The sequence below is a fragment of the Corticium candelabrum genome, chromosome 1, assembly GCF_963422355.1.
Source record: "Corticium candelabrum chromosome 1, ooCorCand1.1, whole genome shotgun sequence".
In the NCBI taxonomy this organism is placed as follows: domain Eukaryota; kingdom Metazoa; phylum Porifera; class Homoscleromorpha; order Homosclerophorida; family Plakinidae; genus Corticium; species Corticium candelabrum.
The window spans coordinates 14538269-14555436 of NC_085085.1; the positions used below are offsets into that span (position 1 = coordinate 14538269).

Below are 17168 nucleotides of genomic sequence, written 5' to 3' on the forward strand. Positions count from 1 at the left end.
ATCACCAACAATTTCTCGGCAGCACTGTTTGTTTGTCACAGTTTCTGTACAGTGTGTTTGTGACGAAAGTCTCACAGCTTATAATGAAATTGTTGCTTGTTACATAACACCTAACCTTCTTACAAGATTGACTTGCAATTAAATCAAAACTTTGCAAGTTACTAAATTCTGTTACTAACTAAAAACAAACTAGCGTACTATACTGTCACCAAGTTGGTCATTACACGCAGCACTGTGTTTAGTCTATGTAACTCAGAGTTTCAATGCACTGAAGAGTTGTCCTCAAAGAGTTTGGAAAGTCTGTCACCATCATCACTTGTTTGAGATGAGCTCTAAATGTTTGAACCTTTTCTGGTATACTTTTCATAAGATCAACTCTTTTGATTGATGCATTGCAAATAAATTTGCTCTCAAAGTAAGCCCTGAGCTCATGAGCCAGCAACAAACAATAGACTCTACAGCTTTCTAGTGAAACGGCAACTCCACCCAAGATTTCATTGTAAGCAGACTGTGAGGGTGCAACAACAGCTTCACCTGTATGTGCAACGTTTGTGATGGTTAGAGCTGCTTTCATTTCATCACTGACAGCCATGTCAACTAATCTTCGGCCATCTCTTTGTTTGAAGTCAAGAATTCTCTTGCCTAGATAAAATATATGTCACCAAGATGTTCAAAATACGTAGTGTTAAGAGCATGTCTACCGCCTGCTTTCACCAGCAGTTTCACAATTTCTGTGTGTCCATTGTTTATTGCATCGTGTATAGGAGTAGTGCCATCCGGAGCAGAAGTAAGAATCCACACAGTGCTAGTGCGTTCGTCTGCGGGAGCCTACTCATACTACAAATTAATGCCTGAACACAGAACATTGTTGCCAACATTCATTATTCACATAATATGGACAGTCCTGATGCAGAAAATGAAGCTGTAAAGAATCAATGTTTGACAAACAGTTTCTCACCTTATCTATCTATCTATTTATTATTTATTTACTATATTTTATTTATTTATTTAACTAAAACTAAAGCCTGCTTACACGAGGCCCACATTCTGGCCCACTAGAATGTGGCCCGGGCTCAACCCAGGCCCAGGTAATCCCCAGCCAGGCCCTGTTTTGCTTTTACACATGCACATGACACCATTTTCATCCTCAAATAATAAGTCATAGGTGCGTGAGGTCTAAGGTGCTAATGAATCACAATTGTGTGCATGCTACTCAATGATGGGCGAATCTAAATTTGTGTCTTGAACCCAACACAACATTTGAAAGTGAGCTGTGCCCACGATCCCAAGACCCAGCTTGGCCCAAATAATTGTCATGTAAACTCGGGCACAGTTTTGTTCGGGGTCCTATAGCATCGATACCGCGGCTTTATATTTGTCAAAAAAACAAAAACAAAAATGCAGCCACTTTGAAACTCCAAGTGTCTGGTTTGGCTTATCAGTAATTGTTTGTACACCATCACAAGAAACAATAACTTTTTGCTGTTTTATGGTAAGGACTATTTGCAATACAACATCTGCCTAATTTATCAACAATCAAATTTCAATGTAACTGTTTCTTGCTCAACAAAATTCCTACAAAGTGACAGACTTCACTGCCACCATGCCGCTGCATCAAATGTACAAAAACAAATGTGGAAATAACAATGCTGGCCTAACACACATAAAAGCATTTTATGGTAAATGTAAACTTCATATCACAAACAACAACAAAAATTCATGTGTTGTTTTTACCTCCAAAGTAACTCCCTGTTTCATCAACTCTTTTACACATTGTGTATGTCCATGAAAGCATGCTTCATGTAGAGGAGTCCAGCCAGCGTGATCACAAGTATTTGGATCCGCTCCCATTTCCAGGAACATAGCCACAGCTTGAGCATCACCACGGATGCATGCACACTGAAGTGGAGTTTCACCTAATCAAATTATTTGTAGTTCAAGTAAGAATAAACAAAGCAAAACAATAAGAAAAACATCATTGTTGTTTAACTACTACATTGGCTGGTTTATCTATTCATGTGAATGTCTGTCTGTCAGTTTCTCAGTCAATAAAATATCAAAAATACAAATAATATACTTGCTCAAGCAATCCCCTGAAGTCAAGTAAGCAGCTTAGCCTCATCCCTAACTATGACCGAAAGTCTATTAGTTGCACATTTTCGCTAATTAGTAGTTGTCTGAAAAATTTCATGACAAACTTCATGGCTATAGAAATAATCTATTTCAACTGTCTGGTACATGTAGACAACATGTTGATAATTACGTTACTGACAATATGCAGCTGTTTTAGCATTGATCCACATTGATTAGTGAATTGTGTTTGCCAAGTTCTTGAGTACGTTGCCATTCCATACTTCACAAGATACATGCTGGCAAACAACTGGAGAAAGGCTTACTCAAACAACAACAAATAACCTTATCAACACAGCCACAAAACATCTGATCTGATTACAAAATTTTGCTGAACTGTTGACAACCATAAACGTCAGACTGCTGGTATTTAGATCTTTCTCCCAACTACTGTTTTGCCCCTAACTCTGTCTGTCTGCCTGTCAGCCTATCAATTGCTTTGGTCTTTGTGGTGATATTTGCTGGCAAATAAAATACTGATTGACACACAATTGATGCATTTGTCAATACATTTGCCTCATCATCACCCCAAACAATCACAACCTATAAACCTTTCTTATTTTTCTTGTTCACTGTATTCTTTCTGGAGATTTCCTTAGAAACCAAGTTGTTCTCACATTGTCCTCTCTTTGGGCTGTTAATGACATTGCTATACAAGAAGCACAATACTAAGGCATTACTATAGACATCAGATTTTACTCACACTCCAATTTCTCCTAAGGCCGCTCTCTTCTTCGTTTTAGTATCATTTGGCTGTTGAGAAACACGTGGCACAGATTTGTTTGATGACCAGGATGGAATCAAGAACATGTGATCAGTCAGCTATACAAACACAACTATTTATCAATCAAGCACGAAAGCATTCATTGATATGATGTCAAATACTATAGTTTGCTTATTTTACTATTACAAATGAAACTGAGACATAGTAAAACTAAAAGCCATCTACAAGGGAATCACACAACCATGATGTGCAAATCGTAAAGTGTACTAATAGCAGCTATTCTGAATTGAATGACCGAGTGCTCATTTTCAAACTTGTCCACAATTTTGGCAAGATTGTAATATTCTAAAAATTTCATATTGACATTCCAGGCCTTGTGACCGTGGAGTAGATAAAGATGAAAGTAGCTTGGACATTACTCAACAATTGTAGAGGTTTGTAGTAGCCATCATGTACTCTAAATTGCAATTTATCAAATATATGACAGACAGACAGACAGATCTCGCAGTTCAGTCAATGAGAAGGGCAACCAAATGCTCCAGAATTCTTGGACTATTGGAGGAAGAGATTTGCCATCCACCTCAAAATGTAACAGCAAAACCCTTACAAAGAAGTTCTCATCTCTCCTCAACGAATACAGCTGCAGGTAGACTTCAGCTGACAGTGGACAGTCATAAACATTTAGAGACCAGGACCATAGGTCCCTTTCGTCTAGTCATAATGTGTATGTGTATTTAGTGCGTATATAGTGTGCATTGTAGTGTTAACCAGTTTTCATGTATGTACTAGATGTAACGGACAAGTAGATTAGCTACTGCTTTGGTGCTATAGTTCATTTATGAAAACATATGTAAAACAGAGAGACAGACAGACAGAAAGACAGGCAGATATAGCTGTGGTGCCTTTTACTGATATTCACTGTGTGGTAGTATTGATGTTGAAAATAAAAGACAGACAGACAGACAGACAGACAGACAGACAGACAGAAAGATTGTTATATTTGAACTCTTACTCTACCAATAACAATCGCTAACTTTACGTATGCATAACAATAACAGTCAATGAACAAAATACAGACAGACAGACAGACAGACAGACAGGTTTTTGGAGGAAAAAATTCTCAATAATATTACAACGATGTAACACTAAAGTCATCCTCCACAAGCTGACACGTGTCTTCCCTGGAGAAGTAAATGAGAACATACACAATAGAGACTATCAAAGTAGCTTGCATTAAACTAAAGCTGAACTCAGTAGATTGCTTGTATTTAGTGTTAGAAATGTAACGTAGAGTTTGTGTTTCAATAAATGAAACAGAAAGACAGACAGACAGACTAACAGACGGACACCTCTGAAAATATACAATCTCAGTGTGCTGTGCTATGCGGGTTGCAATAACAGCTAATACCTGTTCTCACAATGAATACAACAATTCAAGAACATATTAAACACACTCTTCCCGGACTGAAACAGCTGGTGCTCAAACTTCTAATGTTCAGTGAAACACAGTAGACACAAAAAAACTTTGGTCATGAGATACATAAAGTTATGACCAAACAGCATAAACCTACATAGTATTTAGATTGCATTAAAGATCCCTCTTTTCCAATTAAATCTTATCACAACCAAATTAGTGACTTCAATAACAAAGTTGTCTAATTTATTATTTACCATTATTATACCATTTTCTCCAAGTCTGTTCTCTTTTCATCCCTTTCTACTATGGTTGTGAATTTGTCCAGGATGGTTTGACATACTTTGAACACAAGCCATGCTGGCTGCAAACTCTCCAGAATGAGTCTCAGTGCAGAGTGAGAAAGCCGACATGAACAAGAAGAGATAACAACAGTAAGTTCGGCAACAATAGAATCTGAGCAAGGTGTTGCACCACTTGAGTTAGATTTTATGTCACTGAGATAGCAGTAGTGGCTGATGTGGGCAATGAGTTGACACAACATGCAGAGAGTCATGCTGTGATGGACACTGCTGTCTGCTGCAACAGCGGCATCAACCATGATGTTAAGAATCTCTCTAATTCGACAATTAGTTCCATTGCCATGACAACCAGACCATACTAACTGACACAAGATAGTATTCTTCAGCTGACCACTTTGCCTAGTAACCACATCATTTTATAAACAATGAACAGAAACGAAGCCGAGGACAAACGCCTGCACCTGAGCTTACATTGAATGCATTTATTGAGATTACGTGAATTTATAAAGTGGGAAATCAATGTAATGCGTACCAACAACCCACACCTTTACTGCCTAGTCACAGATCCAGTAGCATGCATAGAACATGACCACCGGGTGACTCTATCAGTGGAATGCCAGAAATGCAGAAAATTGGATATACTGCCTCAATGCACATTCACAATGCATGAAAGTGCTTTTAAGGCGGCACTGATTTGACTGTACGAAGTCCATCATTGAACACAAAGCATTTTTATAAGAATATCAGTATCACCAGATACCTCAACCCATTCTGTGTACACAAGCACAACACTTTGGTCCATGGCCACTTATTTAATTAACAGAAAAAAACCTGATTATTTTGCGGGTAGCCCCATATCTGAGGGCTGGTCCCCTATCCCTGGTAACATGCTGGATGGCAGATGAAAACTGTACACCAGATAGACTTGCACTGCCTCACTGCTATTGACCACCTGCATCTATCTGCTAATCATTTCATACCAACACTTAAAGATCGCTGGTTTACCTTTCAGTTTGAATAGAGTCTTGAGAAAGTACAAAGAAAAGAAACTCAAACACTGTTGTAGCTCCCAAGACAGTTCCTCTATCAATCAGTCGATCTGTACAATGCAGTATATCATTTCTAAGAATGTATTACCTTAACAGACTGTTGTCTGCAGATAACAATGACCTACACACACAGCAACAATTTCAAGTTCAATGTAGCTTACTTATACAATAGTGTAAATTAACATAGAATACATAAAATTGTAAATAAATAAGGCAAGAGTTTGTAGGACATTTGAAAATCAGACTTCTGCTGTGTGAAGCTAATAGCATTAGCATTACGATATCCATACCAGTACTAATCATCTAACGGTAACAAACCTTTGTCAGGTCTTGTCTCTTCAACGCACATGCATTGCAAACAAGACGAAAGATTTCGCACAAGAACAGCCATGCATGGTAATGTGATCACTCTAAGCTACTTGTAGCATCATAGAATAGAACGAGCAACTAGTTGAGCATCAACTTACAATACCTACATGATAAACACTAACCTCACTAAGTCACATAGTACATTCCATCCATCACTGGTCATAACGTCTTTGTTTACACGAGATGGCTGTGACACCAAACACTCCATATAAATTTGCCTGTTCCATTGCTTTGCCCAGGGTGGGCTACTCCAAAGAATCTTCCTCAGCAAGGCATACATTTTGTTGGCAAATTCAACACAAGTAGCACTCTATACACCAACAAGACCATCAAACAAAAGTCACAATATGTATGGATCATGCTATATAGTATAAGGACTAGGTCTAAGAGACAAAGAAATATAAAATTTGAGAAAGCATTCATTGTGTAACTGTTAGCAAAACGTACTTTTATATGTTATGTTACAAGACAAAATCGACATCCTATTGCCAATATTGACACCACTAGAAATCCCACATTAGTTCTCATATCCACGCTCCCATATCTATAAAGATTATAAATTGCTTTGTGTTCATTTCAATATAATGTGATTACATTCGCCAGCAATCATGTGAATAGAATATACTTCAATACCCAAAATCATGCATGTAACAGCAACACATCAACTCTCTTTTCACATTTCTAAAGCCCCGTATATAGCCCACGTATACACCAGATGTTGTAATCAGCTAATTTTTTAGTGGCCACAAGCATCACAAGCAACCTGTCATCATCACCTGTGTCCACTCAAAATAACTTCAAAAATGTTGCTTTACTCACCAATAAGACATCGAATAGCAATGTGTGAAGAATATCAGCAGTTGGTAAGCAATACGAACAAAGAAATAAACCATCAGTCAAAGATGCTGTTTGCCCTTCCTCAATCAAATTACGAACAATTTTCCAAACTCTTGCATTTGGCTAAACAATGTACTCAACACAAGAAACAAACATAACAAACATACTAGATTCACTTACTGTGGACTCAGCACTGCAATCTATTGAGGGGTGCACTGGAATCACTGCCATTTGGATAACATCATCAACTATGTCGTCTTGTTGGGAAAGTTCTAGCACTGCATTACTCCTCTCTTGGTAAGCACAATTTGTAGACAATACAGTATCAGGTAAATCCTAAAATTAGAAAATATCATTTAATATGCAAATGCTGTCATGCTAATTAAACAAATTACGTATCTTACAAAAGCACACAATCCACTGACTAACTAATGTAGAGTATTAGAGATAATTTAGAATAGATGTATATATCTAAAATGTTACTAACATACAATAGTCTAACAAGGATCTAACGAGAGTCTATCTAAAAGTAGTCTAGAGTTGTACATACATAAACAAACAGAAAGTACAGGACGTTGCGTTCATAAAAACTGCAAAATGATTGACTAATGTTGCTTATTAATATTGTTCTTCAACGTAAACTCCTCTAGCTACTCTTCTACCAATGTCCTTCAAAATCTTCAAGCTGTGTGGTGAATCATGCATTGACTTCCAGGTTCTTTAAATTAAAGTTGTTAGAGAGCAGCTCCACAAGCTTCAACAAATAAAACCTAACTTTATAACTAACTCATAGACAATCACACAATCCATTCATTATTGTCAATTGAGTTACTGCACTTCTTCCAGACCTCCAACTGGCAATAGATCTTATTTTTGAATCATGTACAGTAGTACTACCTTTGTAATGATGTGTCTTCTATTTATACAATAAATTGTCGAAAAACCAAATTACTGTATCATGCCTTTGCCACACACACACACACACACACACACACACACACACACACACACACACACACACACACACACACACACACACACACACACACACACACACACACACACACACAGGGTTCATTGCTTCTTTCAATAAGAGTAAATGTGACAAAACAACAAACATTCCTGCAAATTTAAAAACTGTAATATATTTATAGAAAGTTTTAAGTAAACGTAATGTGTTTGTTCTCACTTGTAAGATGTAATCTTGGATCTTAGTGACCGGTAGTGTCTGGATGTCATCTGTCTGTCGACTTCCATCCACAACTTCTTTATTTTCATCAACAAACACGTGAGTGAATACAAAATCCTTCTGGTGTTCATACACTAAGCCGCCTCCAGCTTCCACCAACCTAACGTAACAGCCACCATATACCACAAACTGACCAAAACAACATAATATTTAATTAAATGCATTATAGTAAACTAATTTACTTCATTTTAATTAATATCAACTAAATTAATATATGTAATCACTTACTTCTACGTAAAGTATGGTAAAATGGTGCTGAATCTCTCTATTAGTTTGGCACTCCCTTTACCAAATATAGCAGCGACCTACGAAGATGGCTGAGAACCTATGACCCCAGACTTTATGGTCGTGTTTCTTAAACCCAAAATACAACACGCAAAACACATAACACACCATGCATAAAACAAAAAAGACAGAGAACGACACGTAAATTGTGGAGAGAAAAGATTCAAGTATATGTTGTTTGTAATGTTAGAATTTGATGAATGCAGCACAAAAATTTGTAGAAAAGACAGCATTATGCAAACAGTTGGTTTCAACAGCATCTGGGACATTTTAGCCTGTACTTTGGAAAAGTTTTGAAATTATAAACTTAAATATTGATAAGATTATTGACAGGTTTTATAGAAAGTGTCCCAAACACACACACACACACACACACACACACACACACACACACACACACACACACCTGTCCTGTTCCATAGCTACCGTAAAAACAATCATGACAACCTCTGTTAAAAAGGTCTCCACTTTGCTCTATGTGCATTCTAGGTACTTGGGAGGTATGCAAATCCTCCACAAGTGAATGTACACAGAGTGAACTGAGTGAATTGGACAACGTCCTGTACACAAGAACATGCTTGTCCGTGAACTGAAACTCCGTTGTTATATATTAGAAATAATGACAATTTGGTTTGGAGAGTAAAACCAGAGCAAGGCAAACAGCCACAGAATCTATAAGACCCTGGGTATTGCCATGTCACACACACACACACACACACACACACACACACACACACACACACACACACACACACACACACACACACACACACACACACACACACACACACACACCTCTGAACATTATAACCTCACTCTGCTGTGCTACCTGGGTAGTAATACCCGCTTCTGCTGCGTGTGTCAAAAACGATAATTTTCTCATCACAGTTTTCGGGTTTTTATTTAATTAAGTACTCTAAATTCGATTACTGTTTTAAAATTACAAACCGTTTGTACGCCTCTCTCTTCCTCAGCTCTTTCACAGCTAGAAAAACCTTGAATCCAACAAATGGCCTTCGTTCTGATAGTCGCCACCTTTTTGGTGCTGATTGCAAGCATTCCTTGATAAGCATTCCTTTTCTGGATACTTTCTGTGGGCTCCATTCGTATTCCTCCTCATTTAACCAGTGCCTAGCTGTCACACTGTCATTGATAAAGTCCTGTGCTAAAATCCATTTCCCGGCTGCACAGCCACACAAGAACTTTTCAGACACGTTAGGAACTGCACAGACTACGTGCGTACAAGATGACATGAACAGCTGTATAGAAACAAAATCAAAACAGCTATAGTAGGTAAAGCACCACTAGCCAAATGACAAAAATCATGATGCAAGTGTAAAGTGTACAAAAGATGGTAACGATATATGCACTTAAAACATACACACACACACACACACACACACACACACACACACGCACGCACACACACACACACACACACACACACACACACGCACGCACGCACGCACGCGCGCGCGCGGTGACACTGTAGCAGCCTATCTACACAGTACTTATCATCTCTAGAGTATGAGCATGTTCCGCAGCTTCAAGTACAGTACTGTACAATAAAAACAATTACGCACGCGTCTAGACCACGAAGACGACGACTAGAGCTACCGTACATTCTCACCGGAGAGTCGATGTATTTTCCACCCAAATTTCTAATTGCTTCACCAAGAGCTTTACGATCATTTTCCGTAAATCCTGAAAGTTGCACAGTAGGCCTACAGAGCACTCTTACTCGAGATCGACGAGAAATCATCATTCAAATCAACAACAACTTGGCGCCGAACACATGTTAGTTAATATCAAGTTAATATTATTAGCTAGGTTTACAGGAATGACATTCAGATTGCTTGTACAACAGTTTCGGTGAACAGATTTTTGTGTTGCTGTAACGTGAACTCTATAGCGTTTATTTAATATTTTGTATTCAATTAGGAATTTGACATTACGACGAGTAGATAGTGACACTGTTCTGTACGAACACAGCAAGGACCGTTTCTTTAGGATAGTAGGATGGTTGTCTCTCACTCCAATTGTTTTCGGTATGTATCCTGCCAATTTTGTGTTTCATCAACTCTGGAAGAGAGACAACCAAACTCCAGTAGCACTAAAGGTATAGCAACAAATAAATTAATTGCAATTTCTAATAATGATCAAAAATTTGTATTGAGATTCTAGTGATGGCTTGTTTTTTATTTTAGTTGCAAGTAGGACTTGCTTGTGTTTCCTCGGCCTGTGCCGTATCTCTCAGTGCTGTCGGTCTGCTATTTGTTTACAGGTAGAGGTTGAATGTAATATATTTGATATAGTCAGCTTTCTTACTGTACACTGTACAGTGTAGCCTTATGTATTATTAATTAATGATCTGTGCCTGTGTGTTTGATATTGTATATTGTTATAATATATGAAAAGGTAACTGGTTGTTGTAGTGAACACACTGGTAAGCACGCACACATGCACACGTTTTAGAGAGCTTTAGTTGTTCTGTTAGTGGGGTCTTGTGATCTGGCAATAAAAATTGGATGTTTTGAATGAGTTACGTATTGCTATCCTCTGCTCATACTATTAGGGTATACACTAAAATCTAGAAGAGCACTGATAATTTGATGACTATCTAGTTGCCGAGTCGGTGGACACTGTTGGGTAGATATTCTGAAACCCATTTAACTTTAATCTAGTATATTTAGACCATTGGCAAATAATTCTAGAATTATTGTAAGACCTGGTATGCAGCTGTATCACTAGGTAGGGTTGTAACATCTAGATCAATTTGTTGGCAAAACGCTTGTTCTTATTTACAGTTTATTTAATTAGAAATGTTCGAATGTTGGAGGCTCTAAAGGGAGGAACTCATATTCGAATCACCACATATTCAATATGGCGTCGTAAGCGATCATTTGTGACCGCGCTGAATGATGTTGTTGCTACTGGAAGTAAGTTGATTCGACAGCCAGACTTGAGTTCCAGATACACAGTGCTTGTTTGAATGCATGTCTTTGCAGGCAGCAGTTCTACTGTACATATTCCGGGACAAGTGTCACTTAAAGTGAAAGGAAAACTTTTTCGATTTCTAGTGGATGGTCAGGGACAGGTACACAACAGAAAATTGATGAATGCAATAATCGCAGCTCGCAGACAGTGGTGACATGTATAGTTCTTGTCTAGACTAGAGACATAATATTGTTTTTATCCTCTAATACTGTACACTGTATAATGTATGAGTGCACATTGCATCAAAAAGGGCTAACCTGTGTTTGGGATTGCGAGGCTGATTGCTGTAGTCGTTCCCGGATGTCTAACATGATTCGAGCTATCTTGCATATTCTCGTTATCTTTGCGTCTTTCAACACTGTTTTCAATGCGCGTGGATACGACGGTAAGTTAGCGCGACTCTTACAATGCATACCGGTATGTCTAGACTATTCACCACTGTCATGACAGCTGGGCGTGGTCATTTCTTGCAGAGTCTGAGGATAAATCTGATGAGTACATAGAACAAGATAGTCACTTAGGCGTACCAGGTATTCTCTGCAATGCATTCAACGCGTGGCAATTTAAAATTAATGACGCTTCTAAATTGCATGCAGATGTCATTTTTGTTGGTGTGCATGGAGATTACAAACTGCACATCAATGGCGAGCTGCAGAAACAAGAGCCAAAACCGGGAAGCACAGTCGTCTATATGGTTCCCTACAAGCAATCCCATTTGATAGCTGTTGAGCTAAAAATGTCAATGAGAGGCCAAAGTCAAGAGATCTACCAAGAGGCCGGACTCATTGCTTCAATTGAAACAGTCATTCCAAGTGTTGTATCGGTTAGTAATTCTAGATGGAGATGCACCAACAAAAGACTAAATCTAATTGATAGCTTTGGGAAAGAATGGATTGACAATGACTTCATTGACTCTGCATGGTCACCAGCTGAAGAGTTAGCAGCCAATGGGGAAATGCCATTTGGTGTTGCAGTGGATGTGACCAGCCAAGCGAAATGGATATGGGCCGATGTACCAGCAAGCAAGGTCTACTGCAGAGGATGGTTGTCAGCAGCTCCTGACACACTGCATATTGCTGCACACGGTCAAATCAAAGTTTATGCTGATAACATGTTGTTAGGATTTGGCAATAAAAGTGGAGAGAAATACACCTTTGTGATGCCCTCTGCTCCTCTCCATTTAGTTGCTATAGAAGTCAAAGGAGACAAGAAGATGCAGCGCCGTGGTGTGCTGGCATCCCTACAGATGCCTGCCCATCCAAATGGTGTATCAGGAGATCTCTGGAAATGTATAACTGCCAAGAACGTTCGTAACAATGGAAAACAACAAGTTCATGATTGGTCCAGTGTAGTGTATGATGATAGTGAGTGGCCAGCAGTAAAAGTTGTTGGAAAACATGGAGACCCACCGTGGGGTTTCAAACTGGAAGTAAGTCGACATTCCAGCTGGGTATGGACAAAAGACAACTCTGATAAGATTTATTGCAGAGCCAGAATGACATCTGAATGTAAGATAGACAGGTTGAGGTTTGTTTATGTGCGTATAACGTATAACTATCCACACAGTTGGAAGTGATAAGGCTGAGTCGGATGGAGAGGAAGATAGACAGGAAGAGAGAAGGCAGCCTTTACCAAAGGGACAAGAAAAAAGTCGACCTCTACTTCCAATGAATAAGAGGCCACCAGGTATGTAGCCTACTTCACAAACTAAAACGACTAGATAACTTCGGTTTCATAGTAGAAACAATTGTCACAATTGATGCATCAGAACTAACCATTCAGAACTTTTTTCAGAAGTTTGTTGCCACCAGCACTCCAGTAGTTATCAAAGTAAAACGTCCATATCTGCTTGGAATATCAGTTGTAAATTGTTTTTTTGTAGAATGGAATGAAAGACTGGCCTGCTCTCCGCAAATGGACAGACAAATACTTGACATCAGTGGTTGGTGATCATCCGAGCACAATCACATACTCTAATTCCACGGTTTTCCATTTCTATGGTCAAAAGAGAGAATTTAAAGAAAAAACTATAGGAGACTTTCTTAAGGTAGGATCCTAGGACATGGTAGTCTAAAAGGAATTAATTACTTGCATTACATGAAACTATGTTTAGGAATTCAGTGCTACCAACAGACAAGGAAATCTGTACATGGCTCAGCAGCCAATCATGAAGGAGCTCCCAGAACTAGAATCAGATATACGTCGCCCAAAGTTTTCTGATATCTTGGTTGGTAGACATGCCTCTGATCATGATGATACAAGTAACCTGTGGTTTGTTTAAAAGAAATTGCAAGATGTTTATCTGTGGATGGGTGCTGGAGATCAAGTAACTCCTGCTCATTTTGATAATTCAGAGAATATACTGTGCATGGTTGCTGGACGCAAAAAATTGCGGCTCTACCATCCATCAATGAGTCCATTTCTTTATGCTGAAGTGCAGAACAGGTATCAGCTCTGCTGCTTTTATATTACAAACAAAACAGAAACAAAGCTAAACACAAACAGCAGCAAGGCTGCATATATTCAACACAAGACATACAGTACGAGAAACAGATATACAGACAGAAAGATGGATAGTTGGAAGGCAGACGGACAGACAGACCTACATACACAATTACTGACAAGCAGACAGGCCAGCAGACTGGCAGATAGGAAGAGGTTGAGACAAACAGGCTGGACATAAGAAACAATTATCAGCAGACACATGATCAGCATCTTGTGGAAGGTACACAGCTATAACAAGTGCTGTTTTCAATCTAACCCATGTCGACTACAATAAATTTCCTGACTTTCAACATGCGAAGCATGTCTTTGTAGAGATCAAGAAAGGAGACATGCTTTTCCTTCCTGCTTACTGGTGGCATGAGGTCACTTCATATGACCGCAACATTGCAATCAACTGGTGGTTTGACGCACACAGTGACACAATGAATCAATTCTTTGAGCACTGGGTCGCAAAACTCCCACAAACAAAGTGGGGAAAACAAGATGAAGACTTCCGACGGTATGAAATAGAGCTTGCCAAGGAAGAGGGTCAAGAAATACCAGGACAAGAATCATGGAGAGATGAACTATAGTGTAGCATTTATACAAACCAGTTATATGTATTTTGCTGTACACTTCTACCCAAACCTGTAAAATTACAGTAAAACAGTGTTGGTAACTTGTACTGTATTATTCATCACCAACGACACCTTCATCATCATTTACATTCTATGGGAAAAACTTTGGTGACATAAAATACATTGTGATCATAATGAGACCAGTTGCTTACTGTGTCTGTGTTTCTCACATCCATGTCTTCACCATATTGAATGGATAAATCTATCCGGAGTAACAAATCAGAAATAGACTCCTCGCTTGTACTGTCAAGGGGTACAAAGTGCACAAGACTGTAGTCATCCAGCTGAAAAACAACAAAATGAGTTCATTAGTACATCATGTAGCATTGTTAAATTTCTATCTAATTTCCATTGATCCAAACTCGCGTTTGCCTCACTGAAATGGCGGGTAGTGGCAGTGGCCATTTTTACTCAATTAACAAAGACATTGACTAAGACAAACATGTTTATATAGAATCACTCTTGGTTTGTCGATAACACAAAAGCTCTGACGCTTATGAACCTGTTAGCTTATCCCACAAAGAATAGGCACAGTACATAATTCTAAAGTGCACATATAAGATTGCTTGAATTTATTTGAATTTAGCACAAGTAATAACTCTTCATTTGCTAAACAGTACAGAAGCTTGTAAACAGAGTCACAAAACAGTATTCATTTATACTGGCACAATGTACTTACAAGAGATGCCACAGCTCGATTGAGACTGGCATACTTTGATCCCATGGTACTCCCTAATTCATCCATCAGAGATACTGTATCGAGTTCCAAGTAGCTAAACACACACGACCTAATCTATCAATCTGATGTCCCAATTAACAAACAATATGTGCTCTGTTTACCTCTCTACCCTCTGACGGTCTCTTCTATTCAGTAGATCCATTTTAGACATAACATTAATGTGAGGAAGTTCTAATTGTACCATGGCGGCAGTAGCGGTTATAGCACCAGAAAACAGTTTGGCAACATCAACTAGAAACTGTGAATCAACAAGAAATACTCCACATATCCGGAAGTCCCACTGTGCTAGAGAATCAACAACTTGTCGCATTACAGGAACATGTGTATAGAGCTCAATCTGCCCTGAACATTGAGACACGGTAATATCAGTACGTAAATCCATATGAACTAAGTGTACTTGCTCACACACCAGGGCAGTCAAAAAGGTAATAATCATCGTCACCCTCTCCTAGTTGTTCTTGAAGCCAGTCTAAATGCTGAACAAGATACCTGACATAAAATCAATTATTGAAATCCAGATACTAAATACAGTGTTCACACAAACGCATGCACCAACAAATACACACCATGAAGTGCCCATATATTCCAAGTGTTACCAATGCAAGACAAGCTAACCCTACTCTAGATGCTGCTATGTAGTATACTTGTATCAAATAAATAAACACAAACAAACTCAAATGTAAGAATTCTGTTCGATCAATGAGTTGTGCAACCAAAATTCAACATCTCTCCTGTGTGTGAAAAACGTACTCCATGCAGAATATGAGTCCTCCATTAGGGCCGAGTTTTAGGTCGTCAGCCTCCATGACATCATCCAAGTGTACCAAATCTCGAATGTCTAAACAGTGCCAACGACATCATAAGAGTATGTCTTTACTGTCAACGGAATCAATGTGGTTTAATTAATTAAGCAAACTATTGGAACTAGAAAGTGGTGAATTAATGTGGTAATTAAGTAGTTTAATTAAAGGACCAAATATTTAAGTCATCAGCCTCCATGACATCATCCAAGTGCACCAATTTTCAACTAAACAGTGTCAATAAGATTATAATAGTATGTCTCTAATGTCAACTGAATCAATGTGGTTTAATTAATTAAACAAACTGTTGCAACTACAAAGTAGTGTCATTGCATGTGCATATACGTACAGGTGACGCTATGTCCACTGAACTCAATGATGATGACATACGTATGTACACTACTGTACTGTACCCATATGTTGTGTTGCATAGATTTACAGTGTAAGTTTTCACACTAACAAATATTTAGTCAGACACTTATTACCTATTTTTGTCTAGATAACATCTTGCCAATACATTAGTTATTGGTTACACTTTTACAAACTGTACTGCATTTCGAAGGTCAGAACAGCCTCTAAAGCATTTTCCTATAGCATGGACATGTCTAGATTATATATATATAACAACAACTCTGATTGCCACACTATCAGAAACATTATAGATCAAGTTGAACACATTAGTTCTCTGTGGGAACCGAAGGTGTGTGTGTGTGTGTGCGTTTGTGTGTGTGTGTGTGTGTGTGTGTGTGTGTGTGTGTGTGTGTGTGTGTGTGTGTGTGTGTGTGTGTGTGTGTGTGTGTGTGTGTGTGTAATCAATCAACTTATAATTGGCTAGCAAACGTTAACTTAATTAATAAACGTGAACAGACCAATATCAACAGGGTAGTCAAAGTACTCCGCTGCTGGATCTAGATTCACAACATGAACAGCACGTCTGATATTCTCACAGTGTTTCACAATAGTCGAGCAATACGTCGACTAGACAACAATTATCATCAGCAAGAAACTCAACTATACAACAACTCGATATCTCCTACCTTTCCACAGCCAGCAGGCCCCATAACAAATTGCCCGTATCTCATAGTTGTACGTACTTACTTTCGACTCCAAGTATGTGTACCACTACAATATCCGGGACAACGTTAAATGGG

The 17168-nt window shown here is 38.6% G+C and overlaps 4 protein-coding genes across 7 annotated transcripts; 2 read left to right on the forward strand and 2 right to left on the reverse strand.

The window, feature by feature from the left end:
* Window positions 1-36: 36 nt before the first annotated feature.
* Window positions 37-10128, reverse strand: LOC134183638 (SMC5-SMC6 complex localization factor protein 1-like). Its single transcript, XM_062651225.1, has 14 exons — window positions 9990-10128; window positions 9308-9618; window positions 8015-8174; window positions 7006-7161; window positions 6808-6948; window positions 6111-6298; window positions 5708-5740; window positions 5576-5653; window positions 4537-4969; window positions 2834-2952; window positions 2682-2779; window positions 1735-1916; window positions 702-828; window positions 37-642 (listed from the first exon to the last, which is right to left on the reverse strand). The coding sequence occupies exons 1-14, from the start codon at window positions 10122-10124 to the stop codon at window positions 239-241; spliced, it is 2565 nt and encodes an 854-aa protein (XP_062507209.1). The 5' UTR covers window positions 10125-10128; the 3' UTR covers window positions 37-238.
* Window positions 10129-10170: 42 nt separating this feature from the next.
* Window positions 10171-14464, forward strand: LOC134177231 (uncharacterized). Of its 4 annotated transcripts, none has more exons than XM_062644006.1 (13): window positions 10171-10231; window positions 10301-10478; window positions 10567-10643; window positions 11180-11298; window positions 11368-11741; window positions 11830-11886; window positions 11953-12864; window positions 12923-13042; window positions 13095-13186; window positions 13239-13403; window positions 13470-13583; window positions 13641-13801; window positions 14082-14464. In XM_062644006.1, the coding sequence occupies exons 5-13, from the start codon at window positions 11579-11581 to the stop codon at window positions 14431-14433; spliced, it is 2136 nt and encodes a 711-aa protein (XP_062499990.1). In that variant the 5' UTR covers window positions 10171-10231; window positions 10301-10478; window positions 10567-10643; window positions 11180-11298; window positions 11368-11578; the 3' UTR covers window positions 14434-14464. The 4 variants fall into 4 exon arrangements, with proteins under 4 accessions (XP_062499990.1, XP_062500008.1, XP_062499999.1 ...); XM_062644024.1 differs by having other exon boundaries at window positions 13098-13186; XM_062644015.1 differs by lacking the exons at window positions 10171-10231; window positions 10301-10478; window positions 10567-10643 and having other exon boundaries at window positions 10650-11298.
* Window positions 10200-11510, forward strand: LOC134176491 (transmembrane protein 223-like). The gene is made up of 5 exons (XM_062643163.1): window positions 10200-10231; window positions 10301-10478; window positions 10567-10643; window positions 11180-11298; window positions 11368-11510. The coding sequence occupies exons 1-5, from the start codon at window positions 10200-10202 to the stop codon at window positions 11508-11510; spliced, it is 549 nt and encodes a 182-aa protein (XP_062499147.1).
* Window positions 14436-17156, reverse strand: LOC134177256 (GPN-loop GTPase 3-like). The gene is made up of 8 exons (XM_062644040.1): window positions 17055-17156; window positions 16887-16995; window positions 15968-16055; window positions 15627-15706; window positions 15319-15559; window positions 15158-15251; window positions 14631-14762; window positions 14436-14569 (listed from the first exon to the last, which is right to left on the reverse strand). Exons 1-8 carry the CDS (start codon window positions 17097-17099, stop codon window positions 14531-14533), a joined length of 828 nt encoding a protein of 275 aa, XP_062500024.1. The 5' UTR covers window positions 17100-17156; the 3' UTR covers window positions 14436-14530.
* Between the last annotated feature and the right edge of the window lie 12 nt (window positions 17157-17168).

Coding starts and splice junctions, on each gene's coding strand:
- LOC134177256 (XM_062644040.1), bottom strand. CDS start 17,099: ATGAGATACGGGCAATTTGTTATGGGGCCTGCTGGCTGTGGAAAG. Junction 14,763..15,157: donor ATCGAGCTGTGGCATCTCTT/GTAAGTACATTG, acceptor GTTGTTTTTCAG/CTGGATGACTACAGTCTTGT. Junction 14,570..14,630: donor ATGTGAGAAACACAGACACA/GTAAGCAACTGG, acceptor TTTTTCCCATAG/AATGTAAATGATGATGAAGG.
- LOC134183638 (XM_062651225.1), bottom strand. CDS start 10,124: ATGATGATTTCTCGTCGATCTCGAGTAAGAGTGCTCTGTAGGCCTACT. Junction 829..1,734: donor AACAGGGAGTTACTTTGGAG/GTAAAAACAACA, acceptor TAGTATGAGTAG/GCTCCCGCAGACGAACGCAC. Junction 643..701: donor ACTGCTGGTGAAAGCAGGCG/GTAGACATGCTC, acceptor TATTTTATCTAG/GCAAGAGAATTCTTGACTTC.
- LOC134177231 (XM_062644006.1), top strand. CDS start 11,579: ATGTATGAGTGCACATTGCATCAAAAAGGGCTAACCTGTGTTTGGGAT. Junction 11,887..11,952: donor TAGTCACTTAGGCGTACCAG/GTATTCTCTGCA, acceptor AATTGCATGCAG/ATGTCATTTTTGTTGGTGTG. Junction 13,187..13,238: donor GCACTCCAGTAGTTATCAAA/GTAAAACGTCCA, acceptor GTTTTTTTGTAG/AATGGAATGAAAGACTGGCC.
- LOC134176491 (XM_062643163.1), top strand. CDS start 10,200: ATGACATTCAGATTGCTTGTACAACAGTTTCG. Junction 10,644..11,179: donor GGTCTGCTATTTGTTTACAG/GTAGAGGTTGAA, acceptor TTATTTAATTAG/AAATGTTCGAATGTTGGAGG. Junction 11,299..11,367: donor TGATGTTGTTGCTACTGGAA/GTAAGTTGATTC, acceptor ATGTCTTTGCAG/GCAGCAGTTCTACTGTACAT.